The sequence below is a fragment of the Myiozetetes cayanensis genome, unplaced genomic scaffold, assembly GCF_022539395.1.
Source record: "Myiozetetes cayanensis isolate MyiCay16 unplaced genomic scaffold, myiCay2020 scf3, whole genome shotgun sequence".
NCBI classification, from domain to species: Eukaryota; Metazoa; Chordata; class Aves; order Passeriformes; family Tyrannidae; genus Myiozetetes; species Myiozetetes cayanensis.
In genome coordinates this window covers 40156377-40171219 of record NW_026087521.1, presented here as the reverse complement: position 1 = coordinate 40171219, position 14843 = coordinate 40156377, and the positions used below count along the sequence as shown (strand labels likewise).

Sequence of the window (14843 nt, the reverse complement as noted above, 5' to 3'; positions counted from 1 at the left end):
TGCATATTTGCTGATAAAAAAATTAACCTTGTAGGCCTTTCCTGGGAGCAAGCAAGGAAAGCAACATTTCTTTAGCCAACCCCTAGAGGCAGAAATTTAATGGTAAGAGAGCTGTAGTATGCCTCTCCTGCCCAGTCCTGCTGCCAGCACATCTGGCATCACCTTTCTTCCTGTCCCAATGGCATCCCTCTCTCCCAGGCACCCTCCAGCCTCTGCTCCAACTGTATTTCAGCTGCTTTACCAGGGGAAGTCCTTGAGTTTTGTTTATTTGTGAAGCTTAGTGGTCCTTTCAGTGGCTACAAATTTCTGTTGAATTGGTTTTCAAGGCTTAGTGTCATAGCCCAAGTATTAAGTGAAAAAGAGAAACAGCAGATAAGATGGGCTCTGAGATTATGTTTATTCAAATGGGGAAAGCAATGCTATTTCTCAGGTTGTTTATCATTAAAAAAAATTGTTTACATCTTGATGTCATGGTATAGTATAAAAACGGTGCAACAACTGAATAATTTTCATAGAGTTTAATTCACCTCAGTTCTTAATTAGCATTATAACCACACAACTTCTATATAAGCTTTAAGAGTGCAGTTGTGTCTGTCAAATCATATTAGTTATGCAACAGATATTACCTTCAGGGCTCCAAAGTATGACTGACTGTCGTGGTCACTGACCATGCAAGATTTCTGCTGCAAGCAGTAATTCCAGATGACAGTATTCCCTTGATCCCTGTATATATAGGAGAGAATTGCAAGAGCAGAGGTCATTACCATCACATGTTATTTATTACATAACTGTATGTCATGGTAAAAAAATATGCTTTGCTTTGTATAGAACCTGTGGGAAAAACCCATTTCCTTGGGTGTTGGTCACATCTCAGGGATACTTTGGATTAAAAAGGCACATTTAAAATAAGTTTTATGTGTATTTTTGGAAGTATTAGTTGAAAAACAAGTTGTGAAGTTTTATCCTACTTATTAATACATCAAACCAGGTGTGACAGAAATAATAATTTGTAGAGTTCTAGAGCAAACTCAATTTTACTTTTAGACTTTCCCTGCGAAAGGCTTATGATATAAACACAAGGAAGAAAGCCCTCTTTCTGTCATCCTTCAACTCAGAGAATTCAAAGCTCTTAATGACTGTGCAGTCTCTAGTACTTCAGATGAAGTTGGCCACTTGAGCTCCAGAGATATGAAGAGGTGACTGCTTGTTGTAAGTGCTGGTACTGCAGGTATGTCAAAAGGAGAAAGAAATTTCAGAGAGCAGCAGCAACTGGATGATTAAAAGGCTTGAAGTGTTCATGTTAGTGACTCAAGTAAGAAGATCTAAAACACTGGACACAGGTAGCCCAGCTAAGGTAGATGCTATTAGATATTATGAATATAAGCTGTAGGTATTTCAAGGCTGAGATGGCATTGTATTAGGTATGGGACTCTCTGAGAGCAGAATTTTGAGTAGTGGTTTGCTTATAAGCAAGGGAAAACTTATGCTGATGACCAAAAAAACCCTCTCTCTAAGAATAAACTCTGTACTGCTCAGCAAACTAGTAAGAACTTCATTCCTTAATTATTTGAGATTATATTGACCAGAGCATCAGGACTGTAATTCCAGGAGCAAGCTTGCCTTGGCACAATAAAGATGTACAATTTGATAAACTTGTATCTTTTTCTGTTTCCAAGGGAAGCAACAGAAGCGTGTTATCAGGCTGCTTTGTCTTACTGTAGTTTGGAACTCAATTTTAAATCACCAGATGATACTTTTTATCCTTTCCACCACCTGTCACCCATCCAGATGCTGAAGCATATGCCAAAATGTCTATTTTAATTCCAACTGAAACAATATAAAGAAATGTGAAAACATAAATAGCAACAACATAGTACACAGATCACACTGAAAGTTTATTTTGTGATACTCTCAAAAAGTTATAGACACCCATCCACGTGTATAAAGTGTATGTAAATTAGTAACGAGGGTTCCACCCTGTAGTGCTATAGAAAAATGTGTGTATGTGTGGTTTTATGCTTCAAAATTCTGATACAATCTGACTTGAGATCATTAGCTTTCTATTAAATATGGTATTTTCGTTCAGTATGTAACATTACCTACAACCTCAAGGACAGGAGTTTTTTAAACACAATTCTGTATAAAATAACACTGCTGGACTGTCAGGTTCTGAATCCTAGATTAAGACCTACAGGCAGAAGTTTCAAGAATACTTTGTAAAAGCGAGAAACAAGTTTTACAATATAAATCTTATTCTAAAAGCTAAGCTAAGGGCTATAACATCAAAATATGCTGTGTAGACTTAAATGTACCTGATCATTAGTATGTAAAAAGCAAATACTGATCAGGAGGTATGACACAAAACATCACTTTGTGATTCATGTGAGCAATAGCTGGTGTCTAAAACAAAGTCTATTGAGGATATAAGAATAACACTTTCCTTCTTACCATTCAATTTGCATGAAGGTTTACTGTAAATCCAGTTCCATCTGCTGAAAAAATGAAAAAAAAAATACACCTTTAGTTACATGTTGTCAGAATGTCACTTGAAATTTACTTGAATACTTTATAATACCATATACCATTAGCTGTTTAGAAACCTGACTGAAACAGAATGAGCCTAGGAATACCTACCAAACTTCTTCGGAGCAGCTCTTTAATTCAGATAAAAGCTGGTTTCCACAGCTTGAGGGGAAGCAGCAAACCAAGCTCTTTTGAGATCATCACTAGCTTTTGTCTTAAATAAGTAGATTTAGTCTTAGCTTCATCCTACTGGCTGATAAGATAAACCACCTGGACATGTTTTTTTCTTGAACTTCTTTCTTTTGGGGGGGGCAGTTTAACTCACTGCTTGTGGGCTGGTGGGTGTTCTTAAGCACTGACTGTTTTGGTCAAACTAAACTTAATATGTAAAAATATGTATACATCTTTGTTAAGCAGCAATGCTGTTCATCAAGACTTTTTTTTTTTTTTCAAGATGTGGTCACAAATTTTAAAGGTTTTTCATCCCTTACCTTACTGTTTTCATGGGACACGTAACATCTTTTTGCTGTAAAGTATAAAATAAACCACTATGGTTTGGTACATCTTCTGGCTATGTGAAACCTTTTCATTATTAAAATTAATGACAATTCTATGACTGCCCTTTGTATAAACAAAAAATTATGTGTATTGTTGAAGAGTACAGCAATGGTAAAATCAAGACATTTTAATAGAAATTTTGACAACTGAAAGATGTGTTTTTCAGAATACTTATTAGTTGCTTCACATTTGAAGCAACTTAAAATTCAGTTTCATTTTATGTTGTTGATTCATAGAAAACTCATTCTAACTAACAAACATAAATATTGTTCTGACTCATCACAACATTTCATTGTAATGCCCAAGGACATCTAAATAGTTAAATTCAAGTAGAGTATTTCTTCACAACACATGTATTACTTATGTTAATCTGATATTAGATAGATTTTGATCAGTGAATACCTTAACTTTTTTCTCCCATGCCATATTGCAAAGGATGCCTTACAGAGAGGCAAGAACACTCGCAAAGCGGGTATGTTGAGTTGAACTTCATTATGTGTGAAATGTGGTGTCTCTGTTGCTACGAAATTGGCCAATTCTGTTCTTCTTCTGGTGTGGTTCTGGTAGCTTATGTATAGGAGATGTTACCATCATCTTGAACCTTTTTTTATTCTAAACTTAAATCAGTAGTTGCTTTTTATTAGATATGTCTAGACTTGAAATGATTTTGGTAGATGCTGAAGTTTATGTATGCTATTTTAGTTTGTGTTGATGATTTCTAAATATTATTCAAATCCTCAAACTCCAGAATGCATATAGATTAGATTATTCTAGTGCTTACATATGGAGTAACTTCATACATAATTTTATTCTACAGGAATTTGCTGCACTGACAAAAGAATTAAATGCATGCAGGGAACAGCTGCTTGAAAAAGAGGAGGAGATTTCAGAACTTAAAGCTGAAAGAAACAACACAAGAGTAAGTATACAGCAGAGATCTTTTCTGGATATCATGTATGTGCAAATTTGTATAAAATTTTACATCTTTATTTATATAAATAAGAAGACAGAATTCCAGCACTTTAGTAAGTAAGTGTGTCTGAAAAGGTTCTAAGTAGCAGGACATATCTACTGTGCTACAGTCCTGAAGGAAATGAGTGTATTAGCCAGATATATTAAAAGCATAGCAGATTTTGTATATAACATGTTAAGGTCATTCAGTTTAAATGTTTTCTAAATCACAGGATGCAGCCTTCCAAGCCCCAGGACCTGCCTAAGTAGCCCGCATATGTATTTATCTTTTATCAGTGCAAAAGGCAAGGTTACAACAGACCTTGTTTCACCTTGTGCCTTGAATTTGATCTGAATAAGGATGAGATGAAGGATGCCACACGTACCACAGGCAGTCTGTTGTTTAGTCTAGATGCAGCCATGTGACCCCTGAAGTAAATGTCATTTGCCATGCAGCTGAGTAAGGACAAGATTTCACCCTTAAATTTATCGTGTTCTACTTCAATCAGAAGATGTTGTTCTGTCTTGGAATAAGATTATATGTGACAGCACCTTCTGAAAATTCTCAAATGATGTACAGAACTGCTTTCAGGATAAAATAATTTGCACATAAAATTGTCTGGGCAAAAGCAGAATTTATCAAGAAGTAGAAGAGGATAGCAGAGGAGACTTTTGGTGTTTGTGGAAAGATGTGAGAAAAGAGATGTCAGTAGTCCCAGATCAGACAGGAGTCAGGCTGGTAATGGACGTATGGAATAGATCTCAGAGGTTGAACTTGGTGTTTTCTCATATCCATATTTCATTCTTCTGTGATCCGTGTAACTCTTCCTGTTTTCCTCCTCTTAATAAACTATTAGCACTTTGGATGCTCAGATAACATCTTTCCTAAGTCAGTTAATTTGCATTCTGAAGGAAATCTAAGAATGTATATGCCAAAAGAACTGAGAGAGGGCCTTTCTCCCTCCTTTTTTCTGTCCAACTATAGCACCAGGGTGCCATAGACTTCAGAAATCCAAGGAAGGACAGCTGATACAGATGCCTACAAAGAGACAAAGCTGACTCGTCTACCTCCATGGTCTCCTGGAGGTGCAGGAGATCATCACATTTAGCAAAAAATTCTTAGGGGTGATGTGTTTGGGAAACATGATGGGAGACAGAGGTGAGACTTTTTTCTCCCATGATTGTCATATATTCCAAGCAGTTCAAAATTACTCACAAAAAATAGCATTAATTAATTAGTTAATTAAGAGAAGCATGTATGAATTGCACTTCATTTTCTAGATTTAGCAAAGCATCTCAACTACAAATCTGAAGGCTTTCTAAGGCTGCTTAAATTATCAGTAACTGCCACATATGTCAGTTATTTTAGTATTTAATGTAAAAATGCTTTATCTACTTCACTGCAAAGCCCTTTGAACACCAACTTTAGTGTATTAAAACTGCAGTGCACCAATACCTGATATAAGCAGTGCAGACTAGCAAAAATTCCAAGACAGCCAAGTAGGCAAAGATAGTCACTTGCCAAACAACTGTAAGAGAAAAGGAAGATGACTCAAATGTAAGTCATCTCCTAAGTCAGACTGATCTCTGTCATAGGCACTTTCTTTGGAGACCAGGAAGCTTAAAGATAATCCATTCTTATGTTTCTTGTGTTGTGTAAAAGAAGAATCAGTAAGAGGTTTTCCAGAACGCATAACAAATGAGAGTTATGGAGTCTGATAATCCTTGTAAGTCCTTGCAGTTAAAATTAGTAAACACTTACAGTGTGTTTTCAAAATGAGGATGAAGCTAGGTATTGGAGATCAAAATATTTAGGCTATGAAAAAATATAAGGAATGCAGGAGATGTTACAGCAAGCAAAATGGAAATACAGAGTTCTAGTGTTACTGAGAAGGAAAGAGAAGTTCAGAGACGGCTTTACCCAGACCTCTAACATTTTCAGTAATAAGTTATGCCCCCATCATGTCATATATATGTTCTTTCCAGGCTTTAAGCTGCCATATATTACATTTGTTGTCAGAGTTGGCTGTAATAGTCATACTGTCTTCTATAGGGATACTTCTTTTACTGGGGAAGACCAGCATTTTAGATGCAAAGCTGTTGTCTTCAACATACAGTCTCGATGACATGATAGCAATAAGATTTCTAGCAACATTCATTGTGAAGGCATTGCCTATGAAGAGGCACTCTTACAAACTGAGATCTATGCTGTTATTAATGCAAAACAGCATTAATATTTTGTAAGAAAAAAATTGCTCCAAAATTTTTCTGTAAACTTAGCAAAGATTCTAATCAAGTAATAATATTTGGAGGACCGCTGATGCACTTTCGCAGTGAGAAAATTAAATGTCTTTTCTCATATATAAAGTTAGTCCAACTAATGCTTCTCTTGTCCATCCCTCTCATGTTCACACTTGAATCAGCTCTAGCTTGGCTAGAGGCAAGACTTACCTAACCTGACCTCCAAGGACACGCTCATGCATAACCACACAGAACTACTCATAACGACGTCTTTTGTCCAAGGTAGCATTTCCTACTGCTTTTAGATCAGCTCAAAATTGCAACTTCTGAATTTTTTAATCCAACCTTCTATCTCCCTGGGTTAACAGCATAAAGATACTGTTTGAAGTACCTCCTGCTTCAAACTGAAGATCAACAGAAAGAAATGAAAGTGGCAATTCTCTCAGGTTCTGGGTACACATTAGCCTTCTAGCTCCCCTTTACATTTTCAGTTATGACTAACTGGCAGTATTTTTTTTTTACTTTAGACCCATATCTATATGTTGCTTTATTTCCTGGCAACAGCCTCATACAGTTTTCGCTAATACCATAAATAAACAAGCAAAACCCAAACCCAACAACAGATATTCTGATTTCCTACTGTATGCCCAGCTGCAGTAGTAGACTCTGATGGTAATGTATTAGAGAGAGAGACCATGATGGAATTACATTTCTTGGTACCCATACACTCAAAGTCTCAGCCAAAATACCAGAGATTAAACCTTACCCCAATATTTAATCAAGTTCCTACTCAATCCTTCTAGGAGCATTCTTACGCAAAGGTTCCTACTGACCTTTTGCTGTTGAATATGTATTTTTACTGCCTCTGTTAATTAAATTTTTCTGACATATTACAGTATAAATATTTTCATGTCAAAAGCTTAGCTAGCAACTTCATCTGTCAGTACTTGAGGCAAAATAGAAAGTGCAGAAGCACATGTATAGGTATTGATTGATGTGGCATTGCTGACAGGAAGACAAACAGGTTCTCTCTGTAAAACCATTGAATGGGACTTTGAAAACATATACAGAATATCTTAATAGAAACCCTTACAGTTATTTCTCTGGATATTCTCTAGCTAGAATGGTCAATTATAGCATTTGGAAAGACTGCATCTTTTCTGAAGCTGGATGACAAGTCACTGTGATCTAGCATGTTATTTAATGGAGATTATAAAATAGCACTACTTTGTGTGATAAGTTTAAATTAAAATTGAAAGATTTTTTTTTTGGTCTCAATTTGTAATCTTTAAAAGTAGAAAAAGTGTGTAGGATGAACTTATTAAATCAGAATATTATGAGGAAATTTGGAGGCTGGTTTGGCAGAAAAAAAAACCTCCTACAATACTGATATGAATTAATCTGATTGTGTTTTTTTCACTAAAACAACAACAAAGGAACTGAACACAAACATGCTTTTTGAATATAGCATAAATTGTTACTTAAATTGATATGAAATATTTTCATTCTCGCAGTTTAGAAACAACAAAAATTAAAGCTGTCTTCCTGAATGAAACTCCTGTAACAAAGACAGTGTCAACATCTTTCTTTTGCTTCCTACCTTAGGAGCTGAAGCACATATTAAAGTGAACAAGGCTGACTTATATCTGATTTTATTCATACTTTGTTTTCTCAGTTCCTTATTGAATGGTTTATGAAACATCTTCAATTATGCACTGCAGTCTCATAATACCTACAGATCAGAACTTAACCTTATGCTTTGTCATTCAAATTCCCTTCTATTGTGTTGGGAAACTCTAAGAATATTTTTAAAATATGGTTTTAACTACTTTATTTAGCTAATTTTCTTATAGTTCCTGTTAATTACATCAGTTTGATAGGTGCTGAAACTGAGTTGGGAGCTCAATTTTAATTTTTAAACATGATTGTGTGACATCTTACAGTCTAAAAGCACTGTACACATGAAAATAAGTACAGCTGTCTCCTGAAGTTCTGCAAATCCTAAAACATTATTTCACTAATATAAATGATAGTGAATATCATTATTTTTGCCTCAATATTATGAAATGTCCTCTAGATTCATGTGTTTCTTCTTCCAAAAAAATGAAGTGTCACTGAATATAGTGTGACAATAGATAGTAAATGTAATATATAGTTAATCAATACCTGTGTTTTCAGGTAACCTGTGAAGTCTAATAGTTATTATATTTGTATTCATTATTCTTATAAAACCCCTTTCTTTCTTTCTAATACTTTGTATCATTATCTTGATTATTACATTTTCTTTCATATCTTTGTTTCACATATGATTTCATTAAGGTTTTAGGTTGCTAGTATTTTGGTTTCTGTATAGGAGGACAGACATGGGAAATAATGCTGTAATAAGGCTGTAACTTTGTTTTTTCAAAGAATGACTTCCACTGTTAATTTACCAGTATAGCTATTGGAGTCACACCAGCTGACTACAGGTGCAAAGTGGTTTCCAACACTGTGGAACAATGCTGCAGAAAATCACTGATTCTGTGACTAGATTTAGAGATAATCTTCAACCCCATGTCTGCTTATTTTACTTGCCATCTTTGCTTGCACCAGAGAGGGAGATGCACTGAAAAATGTTCATTCTAAATATGGACTTAAAGGAAATTCAGTTTTGTCCATACTGGTGAGGAACTATAAGCTGGACCTCAAAAGAGAATTGTCTTCTCCTCTAAAGAATCTCTTAAGCTGAGTCTGTCTCATTTTAGTAAATGCCCTTTGTTTTTTCACTGTGTTCCATTATTTATGATTCTTCTTTTCTCTTCATTACCATGTGCTGATTCTTTAATTTCTGCATTTATTATCCTGCTGTGAACTTTTTTTTACAGAAAAGTTTGTTGAAAATAAAGAAAGTTAAAATATTTTATATTCATTAAAATCCATGTCCTGTAATAGTGTGAGTCACACTAGTATCAATAGTATACTCAATAGTATTGAGTCACACTAGTATCAACTTACTGAGTCTTCATTCCTGAAAAAGAATGTTTTAACCTCTTCCATTTTCCATATGATATGTAAACCAATGTTCAGGTAGTCATGATGGTAAGGTGTAGCATAGCATAGTAGGCAATAATCCACACTGATGTAGTTTATACCATTAAATTTAACCATGCATTTCCATTTCACAGAAATCAACCAATTCCATAAGTGCTTTGTAAGTGATTTGAGAAATACGGGAAGCTGGTTATACTTTAACAATTTTCCCTTTTCTTGTTGTTTTAGTTCTGATTAACACTTTGAAGATGCTTCGTTCACTCACAGAATGTGCATCAGAGCATTTTTCAGTCTTTAAATGATTACTTCTATACATTTTTTATGCTGATAAAAAAATCCAGAGCCCCAGAAATCATTCCATTTACATAACATATAATTATCAGTACAGCATCTTGAGCATACTAAAATTTGCCCAGCATAAGAGTTAAACTCACTTGTCAGATTATTTCATAATTCATTGTCAAGCTTATGCTTTCCAGTAGGAAAAGCATAGCAATGATGCGTGGGTGATTCTGTCCTACCTGCTGCTGTTGATCTTCATCTTCTTTTCTCTGCAAGCTGCCTGTCCCTCTGAGTGCTTGACAACTGTAACAGCTTGACACAATGTGAAGGAGCAGAAAATGCTCAGCAGCCCATGATCACTATTAATGCCAGAGTTTAATTGCAGCATACTGAATTCTCTAAAGCTGTTTCTAACAATTCTTCTGTAGTTTAAATGAACTACCAGTATTGTTACAATGTTTTTTCAACAGGAAATCCTGTGGTGTTCTCACAAATATTTGGAATATTAGTTCTTGAATTACGTATGGAGAGGAAAGTCCTCAACATGCCCACAAGTTGTGATTTCCTTCAGTCATTAAACATTGAGTGGGCACATTATCATCTTCAATGTGCATTTTTTATGTTTACATAACTCTTTCACCATCATTGTAGCAGTGAGACACTTCATAGTTCTGCCAGTACAGTTCACATTTGCTCTTTCCAGGGAAGTGAAGAAAATCTATTACTCTTTTGTAATTGGGGCAAAGTTGAATAAAACAGCAGTATCATTGCATGTCCAAAGTAGGGCAGCAAAGCTGATAAAGGGTCTGAAGCACAAGTCTTATGAGGATCAGTTGAAGGAGCTGGGATTGTTTAGCCAGGAGAAAAGGAGTCTCGGGGGTCCTTATTTCTACCTACATGACAGAGGGTTGAAGTCAGGTGGGGTTCAGCCTCTTCTCCTAGGTAAAAAGTGATGGGATGAAAGGAAGTGGCCTCAAGTTGCACCAAGAAAGGTTTAGGTTGGATATTAGGGAAAATTTCTTCACTAAAAGGGTTATCAAACACTGGAACAGGCTGGATGGTGGAGTCATCATCCCTGGAGGTATTTAAAAGACATGTAGATGTGGCACTTAGGGACATGGTTTAGTGGAGGACTTGGCAGTCCTAGGTTAGCAGTTGGACTTGATGATCTTAGAGGTCTTTTCCAGCCTAAAAAATTCCATGATCTGCAATTCTAACATTTCATCAGAGCAGGGGGCAAGGATTTGCCATCAGGTGCTCAGTCACAGTCAGATGTTCAAACCCTTGGGATTTTTTCTCTTTCAGTACGGCTGGGAGTAATGTTACACTGAAAGACCTGGTTAATAGTACTCCCTGCTCAGCTGGTTTTCTTGTAAGCAGTGCTGACAGAATTTATGGAGACCTAAAGTTGACTTTTGTTGAAAAGCAAAACTAAGAAATTTTGCAAGCTAGAAATCTATATTAGCATGCCTTCTTGAGCATTCATAGGGCTGATGGTAAAGAAACTTTGAGTGTTCAGAGGTAGTTTTCTAGAAGAATGAGTGACTGCAAACAGAGTAGTTTGAGTAAATAAGAACAGAAAGAAAAAAATTTGAAAAGTTCACAAGTACTGTGGTAGTTCTCCATGAGTGTTTCGACCCTTAGCTGTGATGTCTCATTATCTGTCTTTATACAGTAAAATAGACAACACTGTGTTTTGCATTTGATTTATTTAACAACTATGAAATGTACACAGAAATTGGAATATGGTTTTTTCTCCTCTGAAATGGTAGTTCTAAGCTAAAGGCAAACATATTTTTGTGTATGTTAAATGAATAACTGTCATTGGTTTAGTATTGTGTTTTGTGTTGGTTTAGTATTGTATCTGGATATATATTATGTGTGTTTCTAACATGGCAGTAACTTCACCTGAAGTTAGATATGTTATCTGCAGCTCTGCAAAGGGCTAGAGTGCTGTGCTGTTCATCTCAAATAGCAAACACCTCCACAGTTACCACATTAGAAATTCTGAGTTGCCATCACTCTGCACTTATATTTGAAAATCTTGTTTAACTTGTTTTCCTCTCTTCATTATTCTTTTCAATCTCTGTTGTGCCTTTGTTTAGTAAGGGTCTTGTCTTTTTTCTGTCCATGCTGACTTCAAATTCCCTGTTGGGATTGTCTGTCTACACCAATTCAAAGTGAGGTTCTGGACGTATATTAGGTTTTTTTCATGTGATCCTTATTTATGTCTGTGCTGTAGGTTATTCATAATTCCTTCTGTCCATGTCAAGAATTCCATGTCACCATCACTTTTCTTCTCTCCTGAACCAGATTTTCTCATTTTCTTTTCCAACTAATACTTGCATACAGGCTCTCAGAAGTCTCTGATCATCACAGCATTTGTCTGAGAGATAAGTCATTTAGGGTAATAGGAAATCAAATATAACAAACTTGCTCAGGCTGAAAAAAGAAGTTGCCAAGGTTTTATTATTCTGGACTGGTTTAGTGGGTGTCGGTTTGAGCATTAGACAACTACAGACTTATGGAAGGAATGGCCATACTAAAAACTCAACAGTGAATCAACATTTTCCTTTTTTCCCCATTTCTCCAGAAATTCATAGTCTTTTGACTGGATTTAGACTGATCCAAAGGTAGTTATGATGCACTGAAAAGTTTCTTCATAAAGAGAACAGAGCAGGATAAGCCTGGCTCTAAAAGGATGAGCCAGGAAGAGGGAATAACTGTGGGGAAATCTAAGTCCATAGCATAGACTAGAGTCAAATTCTGGCTTAACAGGGCTATGGAGTGATGCAGTCATGCTACTCAGAGAAGGAAATGTTGCAGCCTCACAGACTCTTTGAAGAGATAGGGCAGAGAGTAGGTTTTAGAATTAGAAGTCAGCTATTGACTTACTTTTCTCCAGCTCTCTCCCAGATAAGTTAGGGAGCCTAGAAAAATCATGAAGGTATAAGAATTTAGACCAAAATTCAGAAATTCAATTCTATTCATGATAGCAATTAACTATGTATGTAATCCTGTGAACAGAAAAGCTCTGCAAATATTTGGATGCTGTTCTGTCCTCATTTAAGTTACAAACCTACCAGAGCCCCATGCTGAATTCCTGACGTCTCTATCATTGAGGTGTCTTCAAATTTGCATATTACATTGAACTGCCTCAAATAATTAAAAATCTACCTGTATCTTCTAACAGCCCTCCAAGGTTGACAGAGCTTGTGAATTTCCTGCTCATTTGCTTTTGACAAATACAGACCTCCACTTGGATTCAGAAATGATAGAAATACCTTCCTTTCTTAAGCTGAGGGCAGTCATTACAATTCTTAATGTATTAACATTGTTTGCATATGCATTCACTCTTTTTTTTGAGTAATACAGTTATTGTAACAGAATAACCAGGTGCAAATACCAGACCTAAGAATCATGTTTGAAGCAAAGATGTCAGCAAGTGTTATTCATTCCTGACTTAATATCTATATATTACAAGTCCAATGAGATTGCACTCTTGTTTTGCTATTAATTAATGTAACAATAGAGGCCATTGTGTTGACTGAGAATAACTATGGATTACAGATATATAATTACTAATAGTAACTATATTAAGAACCACATCAAAGGTTCTTAGAAATATAAACAATTATCCATGTAATTTTCTAATTTCCAGTTCAATGACTTAGATATTTAACATGCATTGTGATTCATGAATTTAGCTACCCTGATTTAACCTTACAGTTAACCAACTCTCTTTTATGTTCTGACAGTAAAAACAGCAATGGTAGCCCTATGAAAGTAAAGACAAATGGGGAGTTTTCTGTACAACATCAAAGTACCATTTTATTTTTTTATTTAACCTCAGAGTAATAATGAAAAATAGGTATAGTATATTTTTACAATATCTTGTTTACAGGTTATTTCAGGAATATTTATGAACATTTCTGATTTTCTTCATGTTTGTAGTACAACAGAGACAATGAACATTTTAGAGCACATGCTAGTGACAAACACCATTAGCTGTGGCTTTTTGAATGAATAGCCTTAAAACTCTAATAAAATGTACTGTTCACTTTTACATATTTTGTTTCTTCCAATATAAATTGAAAATATTCTACAGTTAGGCTGAATTAATTATAAACCGATTTAATATTTTTACATGAATTTTTAGACCAGCATTAGTTTTTATTTGGTTTTCAATGTTCATCAATTACTATGACAAATAATGTAAATGTATAATTAATTTAGTTAAACAGTGACCCCAGGCTGAGTGGTTTGTTGTTCTTGCTTTTCATAGCAGAGTTTTAAGTGAAATCATGAGTAGATTTTCTATTTTTCTATTTATTTCATCTTATTTAGATACATGAAATGTTTTCAATTGTTGCAGCAGTCTCTTCTACAATTAGGTTACCATTTGGTGTCATGCTCTTTGTAGTTAGAATTTCCATGGCATTTAAGCGCACAAAAATTAATAACCTTTTATATCAAATCCAATAGCTGTTACTGGAGCATTTGGAGTGCCTTGTCTCAAGACATGAAAGGTCACTGAGGATGACAGTGGTGAAACGGCAAGCACAGTCTCCCTCAGGAGTTTCCAGTGAAGTTGAGGTCCTCAAAGCTCTGAAATCTCTCTTTGAGCACCACAAGGCTTTGGATGAAAAGGTACAGTATGGAACAAAAGCTTACTAAAACACTCTTTAACTCACTTAACCATGCCCTATAATGCAGCAGAGCGACAGTAATAGTTTATTACTGCTTGAAATATGCCCTGTACTTACAGCATTTGCACATGTTCAGAGAAATCCGTAAGAAAGTATGACCAATAGCTGTAGTACACTTCAGGTCACTTTAGCTATCTTTTGTAGGCAATAGAAATAACTTTTGAAAATAAGCAAATCTCATCCATACTAGACATGCTTCTCCTAAAGTTCAGAGATCTCTTTAACTTTTGCTACATGAACACAGTGTTCCCTGTACAAGTAGCACAACCTAAAATACATTGTAGATCCTTTGTTATCGTAGGTAATGAAGTGCCTGCAGAATCAAGATAAAAACCACTCATAACTGCATTCAAGTCATACTAATTAAAAGGGTCTTTCTACTGGGTTTCTTATGTGTCCTGTGCTGAAAAAGGACTCTTTCGTATGAATGAAACTGTCCAACTATGAATTATCATCTTGAGTTTGCTTACATTGCTTACATGAATTCAGAAACTGTGTCTAGAAAAATTATGTTCAGAAGGTGATGTATCTGAATTAGTTAAGTGTCTC

General features: G+C 35.4%; 1 protein-coding gene across 12 annotated transcripts in view; it reads left to right on the top strand.

Moving 5' to 3' along the window:
* The window catches only part of PPFIA2 (PTPRF interacting protein alpha 2), a 333097-nt gene that overhangs the window by 206290 nt on the left and 111964 nt on the right, over positions 1-14843 (top strand). For all 12 annotated transcript variants that reach the window (XM_050324727.1, XM_050324724.1, XM_050324730.1 and 9 more), the window contains 2 exons: positions 3899-4000; positions 14071-14235. In XM_050324727.1, coding sequence (XP_050180684.1) covers positions 3899-4000; positions 14071-14235 — 267 coding nt within the window. The remainder of the gene's footprint in view (positions 1-3898; positions 4001-14070; positions 14236-14843) is intronic.